The sequence below is a fragment of the Capricornis sumatraensis genome, chromosome 8 (genome assembly GCF_032405125.1).
Source record: "Capricornis sumatraensis isolate serow.1 chromosome 8, serow.2, whole genome shotgun sequence".
In the NCBI taxonomy this organism is placed as follows: domain Eukaryota; kingdom Metazoa; phylum Chordata; class Mammalia; order Artiodactyla; family Bovidae; genus Capricornis; species Capricornis sumatraensis.
In genome coordinates, this window is record NC_091076.1 from 73,728,130 (window position 1) to 73,742,811 (window position 14,682).

Here is a 14,682-nt window from a genome sequence, read left to right on the forward strand (position 1 = left end):
ACTGGCTGGGGGACCAGCGAGGCCCAGGTCACGGTTCTGCAGGGCTGAGGTCCCCTTTCTCAGATCTGAGAGGAAGCATTCCCATGCCGCAGATTCACTTCTTTCTTCTATTTTTTCATTAAAAATATATATTGTGTCCATATAGGAGCTAGTGGAAAAATCTTCATCTCTATCTCTTTTCTATACTCCGCACGTGTGCTAAGTAAGTCACTTTAGTCATGTCCGACCATAGCCCGCCAGGCTCCTCTGTCCATGGGGATTCCCCAGGCAAGAACACTAGAGTGAGTTGCTATGCCCTCCTCCAAGGGATCTTCCTGACTCAGGGATTGAACCCGAGATTCATGTCTCCTTCATTGGCAGGCGGGTTCTTTACCGCTAGCTCTGCTTGGGAAGCCCTTTCTGTTCTCTAAGAATGACCAATTAAATATATAAGCGCCAACATTTTAGGAGATGAGGGTGGGGTTTATACAACAAGTAGGAAAAGAAACTTGAGACAATCCATTGTCCAGGATGAAAGTCAGCCCGTCTCTATTCCATCAGACCTTAATGCAGACACGGAACCCTTTGATTCTGTTGCCCCACTGCAGGGGGCTTGATTGCTATTCACGGTCACACTCACCTGCAGACAACATAGCCAGAGCTTTGAGGTCAATAGATTTCTATGAAATACACACGCACACACACACACACACACACAGTTTGTGAGGCAGATTGTTACAAAAATATCTTCCGGTTTGCTATGCCTCCCTGTATGCACTTGAACAATTCCCTACCATTCTTTTTATTTATTTGTTTTTATTTTTTAAACGATTTACAATGTTGTGTTACTTTCAGGTACACAGCAAAGTGATTCAGTTTTGTATATATATTCTCTTTCAGATTAGTTTTCATTCTTGGTTATTGTAATATTGACTGTAGTCCCCTGTGTTATACTGTAGGTCCTTGTTTATCTATTTTACCTATAGTAATATATGTTAATCCCAAACTCCTAACTGATCTCGCCCCCCAGCCACAGAGTAATTCCTTCTCCCCTTTCCCTGCCCCTACACAGGGAATGTGAGGCTTCCCTCATAGCTCAGTTGGTAAAGAGTCCGCCTGCAATCCAGGAGACACCGGTTCAATTCCTGGGTCAGGAAGATCCGCTGGAAAAGGGATAGGCTACCCACACCAGTATTCTTGGGCTTCCCTTGTGGCTCAGCTGGTACAGAATCCACCCGCAATGCGAGAGATGTGAGTTCAGTACCTGGGTTGGGAGGATCTCCTGGAGAAGGGAAAGGCTACCCACTCCAGTGTTCTGGCCTAGAGAATTCCATGGACTGTTTAGTCCGTGGGGTTGCAAAGAGTCGGACATGACTGAGCGACTTTCACTTCCAGTTTCACAGAGGGTATTCAGGAATATGCGACACTCTCATTATACAAAATTCTACCAAAGAATCCAGTTCCTGAGCTTGGCCGCCACACCTGTAACGGGCAACCCAGTCCATGGCCTAGAACACGCCTGGCACACCCTCAGCCCAGCCCCTGGCTGTCCTCTTACCTACCAGGTCCCTGCCCTTGTGCCTGCCCCCTCTGCCAGCCCTCCAGTGGGACCCCCTCCAGGCCAGCTGGTAGGAACTGGGAGACCCTCACTCCCCACATTGGTCGCCTGCACTGGGCCTGCCACTTGGACTTTCCTTGCAGACCTGTGCTTGGTGCTGATGCTCATTTCCAGGTTAGCTGACTTGGAGCAGTGTAGGAAGGCTAGTGAGGAGAGTTAGGGAGCCCCTTCCCACCCCACAAACGGTAGTCAGGCTGAAGGCTGGGGGTGTCCCAGTAGAGCCCCTGTTTGGTGGTCGTGGAGATGAGGAAGCCATCCTTAGATGCTCTGAGAACTGAGGCCTCCAGGGTCAGAGAAACTCAGAGGGCCCAGGGGCAAGGGGGCTTGTCTGAGCATCCTCCTGGGGAATTCAGGGGTCCGGCCAACCCAGTGTATAGCCCCCGACCCCAGCCCTTGAGAAGGAGGTGGTGTGCGAGCAGTGTCATCGGGTGGCTGGGGGATGGCATGGGAGCCCCACCTCCACTCCAGTCCATAATGACAACACTGTTGAGTCCATTCTGCCAGCCGTTGCTTTCCAGGCCTGCGACATGCTTGACTTGTGCATGTGAATCAAGTGGCGGGGGTCCAGACCCTCCCCTCCCTCCCCCTCCTTCCCCCCCTCCTCCCCCAGCTGCCTCCCCACTGAGCAGAGATGCTGTTCACTCTAATTCTGCTCCAGGCCAGGCACCTTTCACTCGGAATCTTAGGGGCTGTGGGGTTCAACCACCCTAATTGTTTCGCTTCAAACTTTCCTCATGCTCAGAGGAGAGAGTCAGAGTCAAAGCTGGCCCAGCAGACCCTCCCCGTCTAGCCTGCTGCCCCTTGCCCAGTCACTCCAGAGCTCCGGCTGTCTGCACTGGGTTAATTCAGAGATGCAGTGTTCAATGCTGGCTGGCTCAGCTCCTTCCTGGAGAATTAAGGTGAAGAGCATTGACCCAGGACACTTGCCTTGGTTGGGCCCTGCTTTCTGGGCATGAGCTCGTTTTCCTGTGTGCCCACCTTCTACACCTGGCACACCCCCACACCCTGCCTGCCCACCTGCTGCTGCCTGCTGCCTACCTGGCTGGGCCCTCTGCCACCCTCCCCTGCCTCCCCTCACTAACGGGCGTCTCTCCTGCCTGCCTGCCACAGGGGCCTGATCTGGGCTCCTGCCCCATCCCACCTGCACTTGTCCCCTCCTCCTTCTTCCCAGAATCTCAGGCATGGCTTGCACCCCTCCCTCCCAGAGCCGCAGCCCCCACACACACACCCAGTGTGTTCCCTTAATTTGCCTCCGGGTGGAGCTGAAGGGCCAGATATCAAAAAATCCCAGCTATGGATCTGAAAAGAGAGTCCCCGGGGCCCAGACAGGGCCGCCTCTGAGGGGACTGGAGGGGGTCAGCTTACTCCTGCTCGCCACAGCACGCCCAGAGCTGGAGTCTTCCCCAGACTCACAGCAGCCCAGGGCCCAGGCTGAATGTGCAGAAAGAAACTACTGCTTGAACAAAGTCTCTTTATCACACACACACACACACACAGCACTCTTCCTCTCTCTCTTTCCTTGTCTTCTTCAGGCTTCTCGGTCCTTTCCCTCCCCCCGGCGTCTTTTCCTGGTCCTTTCACTTTCTGCCCTCATGACTCTGCTTCATCTTTGTGGCTCACCGGACCGTCAGAGTCCCCACCCCCCGACCCACCCACCATGAACAGTGCCTGCCCCACATGGGCCCTTGAAGCTCTCAAAGTTCTTGAGTTCTGATTCAGACTAGCTGGGCTGGCTGAGGAGGCTTGGTCTGCGGTGGTGGAAACATGTGCAAGGAGCTGTCTTCTGCAGCACGTTCTTCTGGGTAGCGGAACTGTGTGGGAGCTTTGCCCTTCCTGCCAGCTCACCTATGTGTTTGCAGGAGGCCACTGCGCCGATGGCAGTCAGGCTGGGCAGGGACAGAGAACTCGCCCACTGCTGAGCTGGCAGCAGGGGCACCTGCCCAGGCAGGGCACACTGCTCCTCCTTAGCCACTGGCCACCAGGTCTAGAACCCTCAGAGGGATGAGGTCTGTGGACCTGGACTGGTGGCTCAGGGGTCCTTCAGGGACTTTGATCAGTGGAGACTCCTGGCATGGGAATGTTCAGAGATCACAGTGTTCCAGGCATCTTCCTGCAAATCCAAGAGTTTGCTTAAGAGGACCAGGCTGAATCCTGGCAGGCCAAGCCAGCTGGCAGCATTTTCTTGTTCCTTCCCTTTCTTTCTCCTCCCTCTAGAAAAACAAGTGTCTATCCCATCGCTCATAGTACAACCGAGAGGATAGGCACAGTCATCCATGAATCAGTGAAAGTACCGTATCACGCTCAGAAAGCCCAGGTGGGAAGAGTCAGGCACCCTCTCTCTCTCTCCACCACCTCCATCCCTGGGCTCTGGACCCTGGGCCAGGCAGGCACCACCCCTGTGGTTTTCCACCAAAGGGCGACTTCATGCTGCAGCTCTGGGCACAGAGGTGGGCATGCTGCAGGGTGCTTGGGGGAGGAGACCGGCCAGGCCCTGACCATGGCCCCCTTCCCGCCCTCAGATGCTGGCGACATGATCGAGATGCAGGGCTTTGGGCCCAGCCTGCCAGCCTGGCACCTACAGCCCCTGTGCAGCCAGGGCTCCTCCTGCCTCTCCTGCTCCACCAGCAGCTCCCCCTACGCGCCCCCCAGCCACTGCAGCTGTGTACCTGACCGGTGAGTGGGCCTGTGTGCCCGAGTGCATGTGTAGGTCTGGGCCCGTGTCACTTGCCTGACATGGTCTTGAGTTGAACGTACCTGGGTTTTAATTTCACTTTTGTTCCCCACGTTGCTCTGCCAAGTCACTGAGTCTCTCTGAGCTCCTATGTTTCTGAGCCTCAGTGTCCTCATCTGTGAAATGCTGATAATACCCCCTGTTCCCTAAGGTGCCTATGAGCACTGAGTGAGGTATACAGTGCACATGAGTGCCCAGAGCTGTGCCTGGCACCGGGCGGGTGCTCGGTATCTGGAGCTCCTCTTCCCAGGTTGGACCTGGATCCCGCCTTCAGGCTGACGTCTGAGGATGCTTCAGCAGGTGTCTGGGCATTTGCTGTGTTACCAGGAACAGTGTGTGCATGGCATTTGTGAGAGGGACATGTGCCCACCCTTGATGCTTTCACTGACTTCATCCTAACCCTGTTACACCTGTTGACCCTCAGATGGCTCTCTCCATTTATACACGAGGACACCAAGATGTACTAATGCAAAGTTAGCTGGCCAAGATCCCTGGGGTGGTTGGGGACCAGGCTGGGCCCCCAGCAGCTCTACCCAGAGTAGTTGGCAAAGCCAGGGAGCCCTTGACATGTTCCCGGGCTGTAGATCCTGCTCCCTGCACCACCCAAGCCCCTCAACTGCCCCCTGAGCCCGAAGATCCTCCCTTCTCACTCCTCCCGCCAGAGGAGCAGCCCTGAGTCAGGCTGATCCCACAGGTTGCCCCTCAGGCTGCTGTGTGAGAGCATGAAGAGGCAGATCGTGTCCCGGGCCTTCTACGGCTGTGAGTGTGGGGTGAGGTGGGGCCGCCAGGGGAGGGGGCGAGGGTGGGGGCGGGCACCGGGGACACAGGGTCACAGCCTCCCGGCTCCCCCTCCACCCTCTGCAGGGCTGGCCTACTGCCGCCACCTGTCCACGGTGCGCACCCACCTGTCAGCACTGGTGCATCACAACATCATCCCGCCCGCCCGGCCCCCGGGGGCCTCGGGGGGCCTCACCAAGGACGTGTGGAGCAAGTATCAAAAGGACGAAAAGGTGCGCACTCTGGGGTACCAGGCTCTGGGGTGGCTGGGCAGGAGGCTGCAGTGAGAGCTGACCACCGTGCTCTGTGAGTGGCTTTCACAGACCAAACGGGCGTTCGCGTGAAACGTGGTGCAGGCTCGGAGGGGACAGGCCAGGACGGATGGCCTTGGAGTACGGGGGTCATGGTGGAGTCTCGTACAACCAGGCCTGTGGTCTCCACGGGAAAAAGATCAGACCGGGAGTCCTCTCTGCTTCTGTGTGACTCCACCGCCCTGGGGAGCGCCTCTGCATCTCTCCAGGCTCCTTTCCTGCCCTGGAGGGGTTGAAGTAGATCTTTGTCCAGCTATGGCCTAGGGGGTGCGGTGCCGGGATGTGATGGTCCCAGAGCTGTCCAAACCATCCCTGGCCCCGGCTCTCCAGGGCGTGGGGTCGCCTGGCTGGCCCACACAGTCTTGCCTCCCTGGGTCCCTCAGAACTACAAGGAGCTGGAGCTGCTGCGGCAGGTCTACTACGGAGGCGTGGAGCATGAGATCCGCCAGGACGTCTGGCCGTTCCTGCTTGGCCACTACAAGTTTGGCATGAGCAAGAAGGAGATGGAGCGGGTGAGGGGGAGGACGGGGGCACAGGCGGGGAGCCAGGCCAGGGGAACCCGGGGAGGGGGGCGCCTCAGAAACCTTGGTCTCTTCCCAGCCTGAAAGAAACAGGGCAGAGTGGGCCCACCATCCTCACCCCCGGGCCCGGCCCGAGTCTCTGGCTGTCCTGGGAGGACGGCCACCAAAGGGGGCCCGGTGCGCCCCTCCCCACAATGGTCATGCTGTGGTCTGAGCACAGGTGGACACAGTGGTGGCAGCGAGGTACCAGCGGGTGTTGGCGGAGTGGAAGGCCTGTGAGGTGGCGGTGAGGCAGCGGGAGCGGGAGGCTCACCCGGCCACGCTCACCAAGTTCTCCTCGGGCAGCAGCATCGACAGCCACGTGCAGCGCCTTGTCCACCGAGACTCCACCATCAGCAATGACGTGAGCCCGACGGGACCTGAGGGCCGGGGGCGGGGCGGCCAGCACTGCAGGCCTGACCTCTGGTGCTCGTGCTAGTGGGGCAGCGGGGCCCTGGAGCACGCCTCCACGTGTCCGTGTACTCGCTTCCTTCCACTGAAAGATGGGATGACGGTCCCCCTGCTGCCCACTCCTCTGGCTTGTTGCAGGAATAAATGACATGGCGCACTGTGTTCTGTCCTAATAGACTAGCAGAGGAGGGTGGATTTATGGGAGATTAGGGAGGCCCTCCTTCTCTGGGGCTTCCCTGGTGGCTCAGACAGTGAAGAGTCTGTTTGCAATACAGGAGATCCAGGTGTGATCCCTTGGAGAAGGAAATGGCAACCCACTCCAGTATTCTTGCCTGGAGAATTCCATGGACAGAGAAACCTGGCGGGCTGTAGTCCATGGGGTTGCAAAGAGTCAGACATGACTTAGCCACTAATACTTCAACACTTTTCCCTCTTTGTAGAGAGACCCCAAGGCTAGGAGTGGGCCTCCCTGGGTTCCAGCCCTAAGTCCACTAGTGACACTTCTCCGCCCATCTCTGGGGCTCGGCGGCCCCTCTCAGCTCCTCTGATTATAGAGGCTTCTCCTAGAGCTGAGACTGGGGGGGTGTGTGTACTTGGAGCAGACCCATCTCATAGAGTTGGCCATGAGAAGCCAGTGCAGAGCCTGTGTGGTTCTTCCCACATCCCCCCCTGACTTTTAGATGAACATCAAATCCCAATCTATGGCTGCTGGGCCCAACTAGAACTGAAAAGTTTCAGTTTTCAGGACATTCTTTTATTAACTTTTTTTTTTTCTTAAAGACTGCCTCTTTAGATAATGTATATTCTTGTTCCTTAACTCCTACTAACCAAAAACTCAAGTTGGAGCAAGACTTAAATATAACTGCCAAGGCATCCTCTCCTTTCCACGGTCTTTGTCTGAATCCCATGTTTGTGAACAGATTCTCTGTCTGCTTTGGGTTTTGTTAAACTCCAAGTTTGAACCAGGGCCCCAGCTGCTTAGCTTGTGGACACAAGTAGCCTTTCTCTCAGGCACTAACCCAGCAGCACTTTGTACTTCTTGCCCAAAGTGAAAACTCCTTTTAAGCATCCCTTCCCTCCATAATCCAAATAGAAAAAGGAGACAAAACTGTCCACATATGTCTCTTCTTTTCCTTGTGACTCGTCTGTGGGAGTGTGTGGACCATTCCCAATCAGTAGAACGTGTCTCTTTTTCCTTCTTCCTTCTCCTCAGCTTATCCTCAGCTAGTCTAACTGATGAGGTACTTGCTAGAGAGGTTTCCTGCTACTACTGCTTCCCTGGTGGCACAGAGGTTAAAGCATCTGCCCGCAGTGCGGGAAACCTGGGTTCGATCCCTGCATTGGGAACATCCCCTGGAGAAGACAATGGCAACCCACTCCAGCATTCTTGCCTGGAAAATCCCACGGACAGAGGAGTCTGGTGGGCTACAGTCCATGGGGTAGCAAAGAGTCCGACATGACTGAGCGACTTCACTTTCACTTTCTACTACTGCACGCTCAGTCCTGAAAACAAAGAAGAACTTGTTTTTCCTAACACCTCCAGTCTGCCAGGTCCCTGGGCTGCTCCAGAGGCCACACCACGACACTGTGGAAGCTGTCCCGGCCCGAGGCAGCCCACGACGTCTGTGTTTGTAGAGGATCACTTACTCACACTGGCCATCGAGTGTCCAGGCCTCCATCCCTCTTCTTCCCTTCACACTTTTTCTCACCAACGTGAGGCCAGATGGGGCTGGAGACAGCATTTTCATGTTTTCCCAGAGCCTGGTCAGCTGGGTCGGGGCTTTGGGGGGTTGCTTGGCACCCCCCTGGGAAGGGTGCTAGGGAGCCATAGAGTGGGGGTGGGGATGTGAGGAGAATTCTGTGTCCCTCTTGGTTCTGAGCCTGGAAGAGAGGCTGAGCTGAGGGTGGTGCTGGAGGGCAGGCATGAGCCCCGCTGTCTTCACGCCCCCCTCTCCAACAGGTGTTCATCTCTGTGGATGACCTGGAACCTCCAGGGCCCCCGGGCCCTGAAGACCCCACACCAGAGGCTGAGCCGGGGGCGGAGGCTGGGCCCACGGGCACAGCCATGGTGGGGCAGCAGTCAGTGGAGTTCGACTCTCCAGACTCGGGCCTGCCTTCCTCCCGCAACTACTCCGTGACCTCGGGCATCCAGTCGAGCATAGACGAGGGCCAGATGGGCTTTGAGGAGGAGGACGGTGCTGGGGAGGAAGGCTCCGCCGGGATGGTCCCCAAAGCCCAGGTCTCCGAGCCCCAAGAACCTGGCCAGGAGAAGGCCTTGCAGGCCGGCGAGCTGGAGGCCGGGGAGGAGCTCGCGGCCGTGTGCGCCGCTGCCTACGCTGTATGTGCTCGTTCCCCAGGAACTGGGGACCCCGGGGCGGACGGTGGGGTGGGCTGGACCGTCCTGGAGATGGGCACCGAGCCCCTCCCTCAGCAGGCCCACAGGACTCAGTGCTCCGAGGCCCTTGGCTCCCTGCCTTCTCTGTGTTCCTTTATTCGGGCATCACCGTTGGCCCCTGACTCACCCCTGAGGGCCCTCCACTCTTCCAGATAGAATTACTGGACACCGTGGCCTTAAACCTGCATCGCATAGACAAGGACGTGCAGCGATGTGACCGCAACTACTGGTACTTCACACCCCCCAACCTCGAGCGGCTCCGAGACGTCATGTGCAGGTGCCACTGGGGGCCGGGCTGGGCGGGAGGCGGGGACCCTGCTCCGTGCAACATTAGGTCCGGCAGCGCCCTGCTCCCCTGCCCTGTCCCCGTCTCATGACCGGCTCCCTATGTCTGTGTGTCCCCCCTCCTGTCATTCTTGAGGCCTTTCAAATCTCAGCTTTAGCCATGCTTCTCCAGGAAGCCGCAGCTGGTCCCCACCAACACGTTGGGGGTGGTGATGGCTTGTCCATTCTACCCGAGCACCTTGAGAACAGTGGCTATGGATGGTTCAGTATAGCACTCCAGTGCTTCAGGGTGGAGGAAAGGCTGACCTCTGGGTAGCTGACTGGTCTAGGGGTCGTCTCCCCAGGAGTCCCTGTGGGGAGGGGAGGACAGTGCATAGCCACAGAGACTCCCTGGTGTTTCAGCTACGTGTGGGAGCATCTGGACGTGGGCTACGTGCAGGGCATGTGCGACCTGCTGGCACCTCTCCTGGTCGTCCTGGACAATGGTGAGGCAGGGCTAGTGGGATTGGGCCTGGGCCGATCCAAGCTGGGGAAAGGAACAGGGGGATGGTGTGGTCTGCATGGATTGGGGGGATGTGAGCCAGCTCTGCCCCCCTCCCTGCCAGCCTCACACCCACCTCCCCCACAGACCAGCTGGCCTACAGCTGTTTCAGCCACCTCATGAAGAGGATGAGCCAGAACTTCCCCAATGGGGGTGCCATGGACGCCCACTTTGCTAACATGCGCTCACTTATCCAGGTGAGGTCTGCAGCGAGCGGGGGCGAGTGATGGGGCAGTGCTGGGCTTGTTCATTACCCACGGGAGTGCTCCCAAAATGTGTTTTATGTATAAGCTTAGTTTCTTTCATTAAAAAATAAAAACCAGGAGAAGGAAATGGCAATGCACTCCAGTATTCTTGCCTGGAAAAGTCCATGGACAGAGGAGCCTGGAGGGCTGCAGTCCATGGGGTTACATGACTGAGCATGTGTGCATGAGGGTGGAGGGAGATGGGCTGTAGCAATAAACTGGTAGAACTAAAAAATAAGTAAAAATAAAAACCCCAAACCCCATCATTTTCAACCTTACCAGTCAAAGAGGAATGTTGGCATATGAATGCTTATGCTTGTGAACGTTCTGGGGAGTAGTGTGGTCAATGATGAAATCACCCAGAAAATGGCATCATTCCAGAGAGGACATCCCAGAGAGATGGGTGGGGCCGCACGGTGCAGCCCTGCCCTGGGAGGGAGACAGGAGGGGCAGATGCAGCTGCCTGGGGGGCACCCGAGGGCCCTGGGGGTCGGGAGTACAGGGCGCTGGGGAAAGCGCCTGCACCCATTCAGTCTAGCGCCCTTTCTCCATTTAAACCAGATCCTGGACTCAGAGCTGTTTGAACTCATGCATCAGAATGGAGACTACACCCACTTCTACTTCTGTTACCGCTGGTTCCTGCTGGATTTTAAGAGAGGTAAGAGACGGGCTGGAGGGCGGGCCTGGGGTCGGGGCAGTGGGACCTCCCCAGGGTCACTGGTTCTCAACCCACACCGCAGTGTAGAACCCCTCCAAGGAGCACTGGGCCTCAACTAGCCCCGGACTTAACTAAGTGTGGTGACTTTAAAAGCCGTCAGGTCAATCCACAGTGCAACTGGGGTTGAAAAGTCACCCAAAGGCAATGGTTTTCAGAACTGTTTTCAAAACAAGTCTTCCTGAGCACCAAGGTCTATAGCAGTAGAGCTACTCTAGTGTGACGTGGCCTCCGCGGAAGGTCAGGGTCCCGGAGTCGGGTGCGACTCCGGGCAGGAACTACACGAAGGTGGGCGGGGCTTACCCAGCTCCAGTGGCGCGATTGGGTAGCGCTCGGTACCTATAAGAGGAAGGGCGGGGCCTTGCCTGGGAACCGCCCTCTTCACCTGTTCCCACGGTGGACCGATCCCGGGACCAGGGCCCTGGAGCTCTGTCTTGGCATGAGGCGACCCGTGGCGGCGAGGCCATCACAGCCCCCTCGCCATCCCCAGAGCTGCCGTACGAGGATGTGTTCGCTGTATGGGAGGTGATCTGGGCAGCCCGCCACATCTCCTCGGAGCACTTTGTCCTGTTCATCGCCCTGGCCCTGGTGGAGGCCTACCGAGAGATCATCCGCGACAACAACATGGACTTCACCGACATCATCAAGTTCTTCAACGGTAGGAGCCACTCAGCGGTGCCGGCTGCCCCAGCACGGCTATTGAGTGGCGCTTCCACTCCCAGCCTGGGCAGGGTAAGGGGTGTCTTAGGAATACTGGCCCGGCCCGTAAGGGAATGTCAGGAGTCCAGATGGAAATACAGCCGGGTGGGCGGACCCCGGGCTCCTCCCAGACTGCAGCCCCCACCCGCCTTCAGCTATCCGTGTCTCCCCCAGAGCGGGCCGAGCATCACGACGCCCAGGAGATCCTGAGGATTGCCCGGGACCTAGTCCACAAGGTGCAGACGCTCATAGAGAACAAGTGAGGCCGCGGCCAGGAGGCAGCCCCGCCAGAGCCTGGGCTCCCCGTCAGGGGCCCCACACAGCGAGGTGCAGGGGCGGTGCAGCCAAGACTGCCCCAGACCCCAGCCCCCGAGCCTGCCTCACTGTGTTCTAACAAAGTGCTTGTGAGCCTGGGATCCGACTCCGGGCAGTGCCGGCCCCGCAGGGCGATGCAAGGGCCAGAAGGCCCTGAGGTCAGGGCTGGGAAGGGAGGCGTCAGCCTCAGGGACTGACTGCCTTGGGGGACACCTACTCTACTCCCCTCCAAAATTCCTGGGGACAGCCCCACTGCCACTGGCCTACTGAGCCTGGACAGCTCCCCGTGGCCTCACTGGGGCCCTGTAGAGTTAGGGCTGTGGTTGCCTGCGCCCCAGCTGGGTGGGTTGAGGGGACCCTGGGCTGTATCTCTTCTGAGCGTCCCTCTGCAGGCCCAGTGCCTGTGCACACACCAGCCCCAACAGGGGCAGGCGGAACATCTGCCAGTTTGGGTGTGTGTCCTGGATGCAGGAGTGTCCTGGGCTGCATCCCAGGCCTCCCCTGAGACTGCGGGACAGCCCAACATGGGCCCTGGTGGGAACGGCCCACCTTAGCTGCACTGCCACTGCCTCTGGCCACCCGAGGTGACCCCGCGCACCATCCCCCCCCACGCCACCCCCGTGAGCCTGCACAGTGCACCCACGTGTATTTGTACAGTGTCACTCAGCACCCTGCTCCTGCTTCGTGCGTTAGATGCATTCCTGAACTGTGTGTGAGTGATGCTTTCGCCAGCAGAACGACCTGGAATGTGGCAGAAGCACCTGCATAGGAACCCCAGGGTGATTCTTTTAAGGAGGCGATCCTTTCACGGCCTCCTCTCAGGAACAGGCTCTGGAGCCCCAGGCAGCCCACCATCTGTCCCCTGCATCTGCTGAGTCCCTGAGGTGGAGGGGAGGGTGCTTGGATCTCCCCAGCCTGTTCTTGGCAAGAAGCAAGGCTCGCTCTTCCTTCCACATGCTTCTCAGGATGCCAAGAATGCTAGAGACCCAGGAACCCCCTTGGAGGAGCCTCACTCACAGAGGTGCTAGGGGGGGCCCCAGCTCCTGACCCCAGGCAGGCCTAGTCATACCGCTTGCTTCATCATCCCCAGTGCCCCCCTCGTCAGTACATGCAGGATGGTCCTTGTTCTGGGGCCAGGAGGCTGCTCTGCCACAGGGGCTGGGCCTGCCCAGCGATCACTGAGGTCTGGAGACTTCCTGCATTTGAGAAACATGGGAAAGAGCCCAGCAACCCCTCTGCATCCCACACAGTCACCCCAGCCCCGGGCACTGCACAGCCTGTTTAGGGGCAGCCTGCCCCATTGCCCATCCGTCGTCCGTGAGTCCTTGGCCTCCACCAAGCATGGTGGCCGTTGTGTGCCTGCCTTAGTGACTCTGGTTTTGTGAGGAGCAGAGTGTGTATGTTTTTTGGCTCAGAAACTATACTCTTCAGTGTAACAGACCAATAAACACAGCATTTGGCAATGCTTGAGGCTCTGGTGGCTATTTGTGGGCTGGCACTGGGCAGTGAGTGACTGTGTGTGCTGGGGAATTCTGCAAGCTCCACGACTGAACGCTAAAGAGGACCTGCTCCACAAGGCCAGGATGGTGAATAAAAGAGAACCAGGATTTCCAGAAGTGAGGGACCCTGGTGGTGGAGTGGTTGAAGGTGAGAGCCAGACTCTTAATTACCTGGAGAGAACCCTTGGGGGAACCCTCACCCCAGAGCCAGCAGTCCTGACCAATGGCCTCTCCAGCCTCTGGATGCATGTGAGTCCCTGCCCGCCCTCCTGACTGGCTACAGATGAGCTGGAGCTCAACTGGGAATCTACAAGACCTCCCAGCCCCTCTAGCCAATGGGAAGGGACCTGCCCCTCTGGCCTTGGCTCCTCCTGCCCACTGAGCACTGTCTTCCAGATGCCTGCTTCACGCGGGAGTGGGGAGGAAGGTAGTGGCAGGAGAGGCCAAATGCAGTGATGGATGGAAAGAGCTGGGCTAAGCAGCAGCTTCCTGTCTGTCTGCCACCATCTCAGGGGCCGGCCTATCACCCGTAGTTCTGGATATCGGGCTGCAGTCACCAGCACATCATCTGGTGTAGAGGACACTAGCTTTCTGGGGATTAGGGCCTGCTGTCAAGTCACTCAGCGTTGTCTAGGTAAAGAAACGAGCTGACACCAGTAACTCTGCGACCAGGACCTTATAAATAAGCCCCTCAAGGGAACCATTCCCCACTGCCAAGCTGACCGTGTAGCCTGGAGTGATCAGAATCCCCCTTGCTATAACATCTATTCAGGTAAACACTCTTGCCAATGTGGGTATAGAGGGAATGTATGGGCCATACTCACTCAGTCGCGTCTGACTCTGTGATCCCATGGACTGCAGCCTGCCAGACTCCTCCATCCATAGTGATTCTCCAAGCAAGAATACTGGAGTGGGTTGCCATGCCCTCCTCCAGGGGATCTTCGCAACCTAGGGATTGAACCCAGGTCTCCCGCATTGCAGGCTGATTCTTTCCCAGCTGAGCCACCAGCGAAGCCCATAGAGGGAATATATCTCAACATAATAAAAGCTATTTTTGACTAAGCCATAGCAAATATAATACTCAATGGTGAAAAGCTGAAAGCTTTCCCACTAAAATCTGGAAGAAGGATGCCCACTCTCACCTGTTCTATTCAACAGAGTATTGGAAGTCCTGGCCACAGCAATCAGAAGAAATTTAAAACATATCCACATGGGAAAGGAAGAGGTAAAAGTGTCATTATATGCAGATAACATCGTAACTATATAGAGAGAATCCTAAAGACTCCACACAAAAATTCCTGATACATTCAGCAAGGTAGCAGAGCACAAGATTAACACACAGAAAGCTGTTGCATTTCTTTACACTAACAATGAAATACCAGGAAAAAAAATCCTCTTAAAATTGCATCCAAAAAAAAAAAAAAAACTTAGGAATAAATCTTACCAGAGGTGGAAGACTTATATGCTGAGAACTATAAAACACTGATTAAGGAAACTGAAGATGGGTCAAAGAAATGGAAAGATACGCCACGTTCGTGGATTGGAAGAATTAATATTGTTAAAATGGCCATACTAGCCAAAGCAATCTATAGGTTTAATGG

At 56.7% G+C, this 14,682-nt stretch overlaps 1 protein-coding gene across 2 annotated transcripts in view; it reads left to right on the plus strand.

Annotated features, from left to right (window-relative positions):
• SGSM2 (small G protein signaling modulator 2) overlaps positions 1–12,956 on the plus strand; it is a 37,471-nt gene extending 24,515 nt beyond the window's left edge. For both annotated transcript variants that reach the window (XM_068976042.1, XM_068976043.1), the window contains 12 exons: positions 4,117–4,270; positions 5,023–5,087; positions 5,193–5,338; positions 5,800–5,928; positions 6,158–6,340; positions 8,348–8,725; positions 8,935–9,059; positions 9,470–9,552; positions 9,696–9,805; positions 10,415–10,511; positions 11,059–11,226; positions 11,442–12,956. In XM_068976042.1, coding sequence (XP_068832143.1) covers positions 4,117–4,270; positions 5,023–5,087; positions 5,193–5,338; positions 5,800–5,928; positions 6,158–6,340; positions 8,348–8,725; positions 8,935–9,059; positions 9,470–9,552; positions 9,696–9,805; positions 10,415–10,511; positions 11,059–11,226; positions 11,442–11,530 — 1,727 coding nt within the window. In that variant the 3' untranslated portion in view covers positions 11,531–12,956. The remainder of the gene's footprint in view (positions 1–4,116; positions 4,271–5,022; positions 5,088–5,192; positions 5,339–5,799; positions 5,929–6,157; positions 6,341–8,347; positions 8,726–8,934; positions 9,060–9,469; positions 9,553–9,695; positions 9,806–10,414; positions 10,512–11,058; positions 11,227–11,441) is intronic.
• Positions 12,957–14,682: the final 1,726 nt, after the last annotated feature.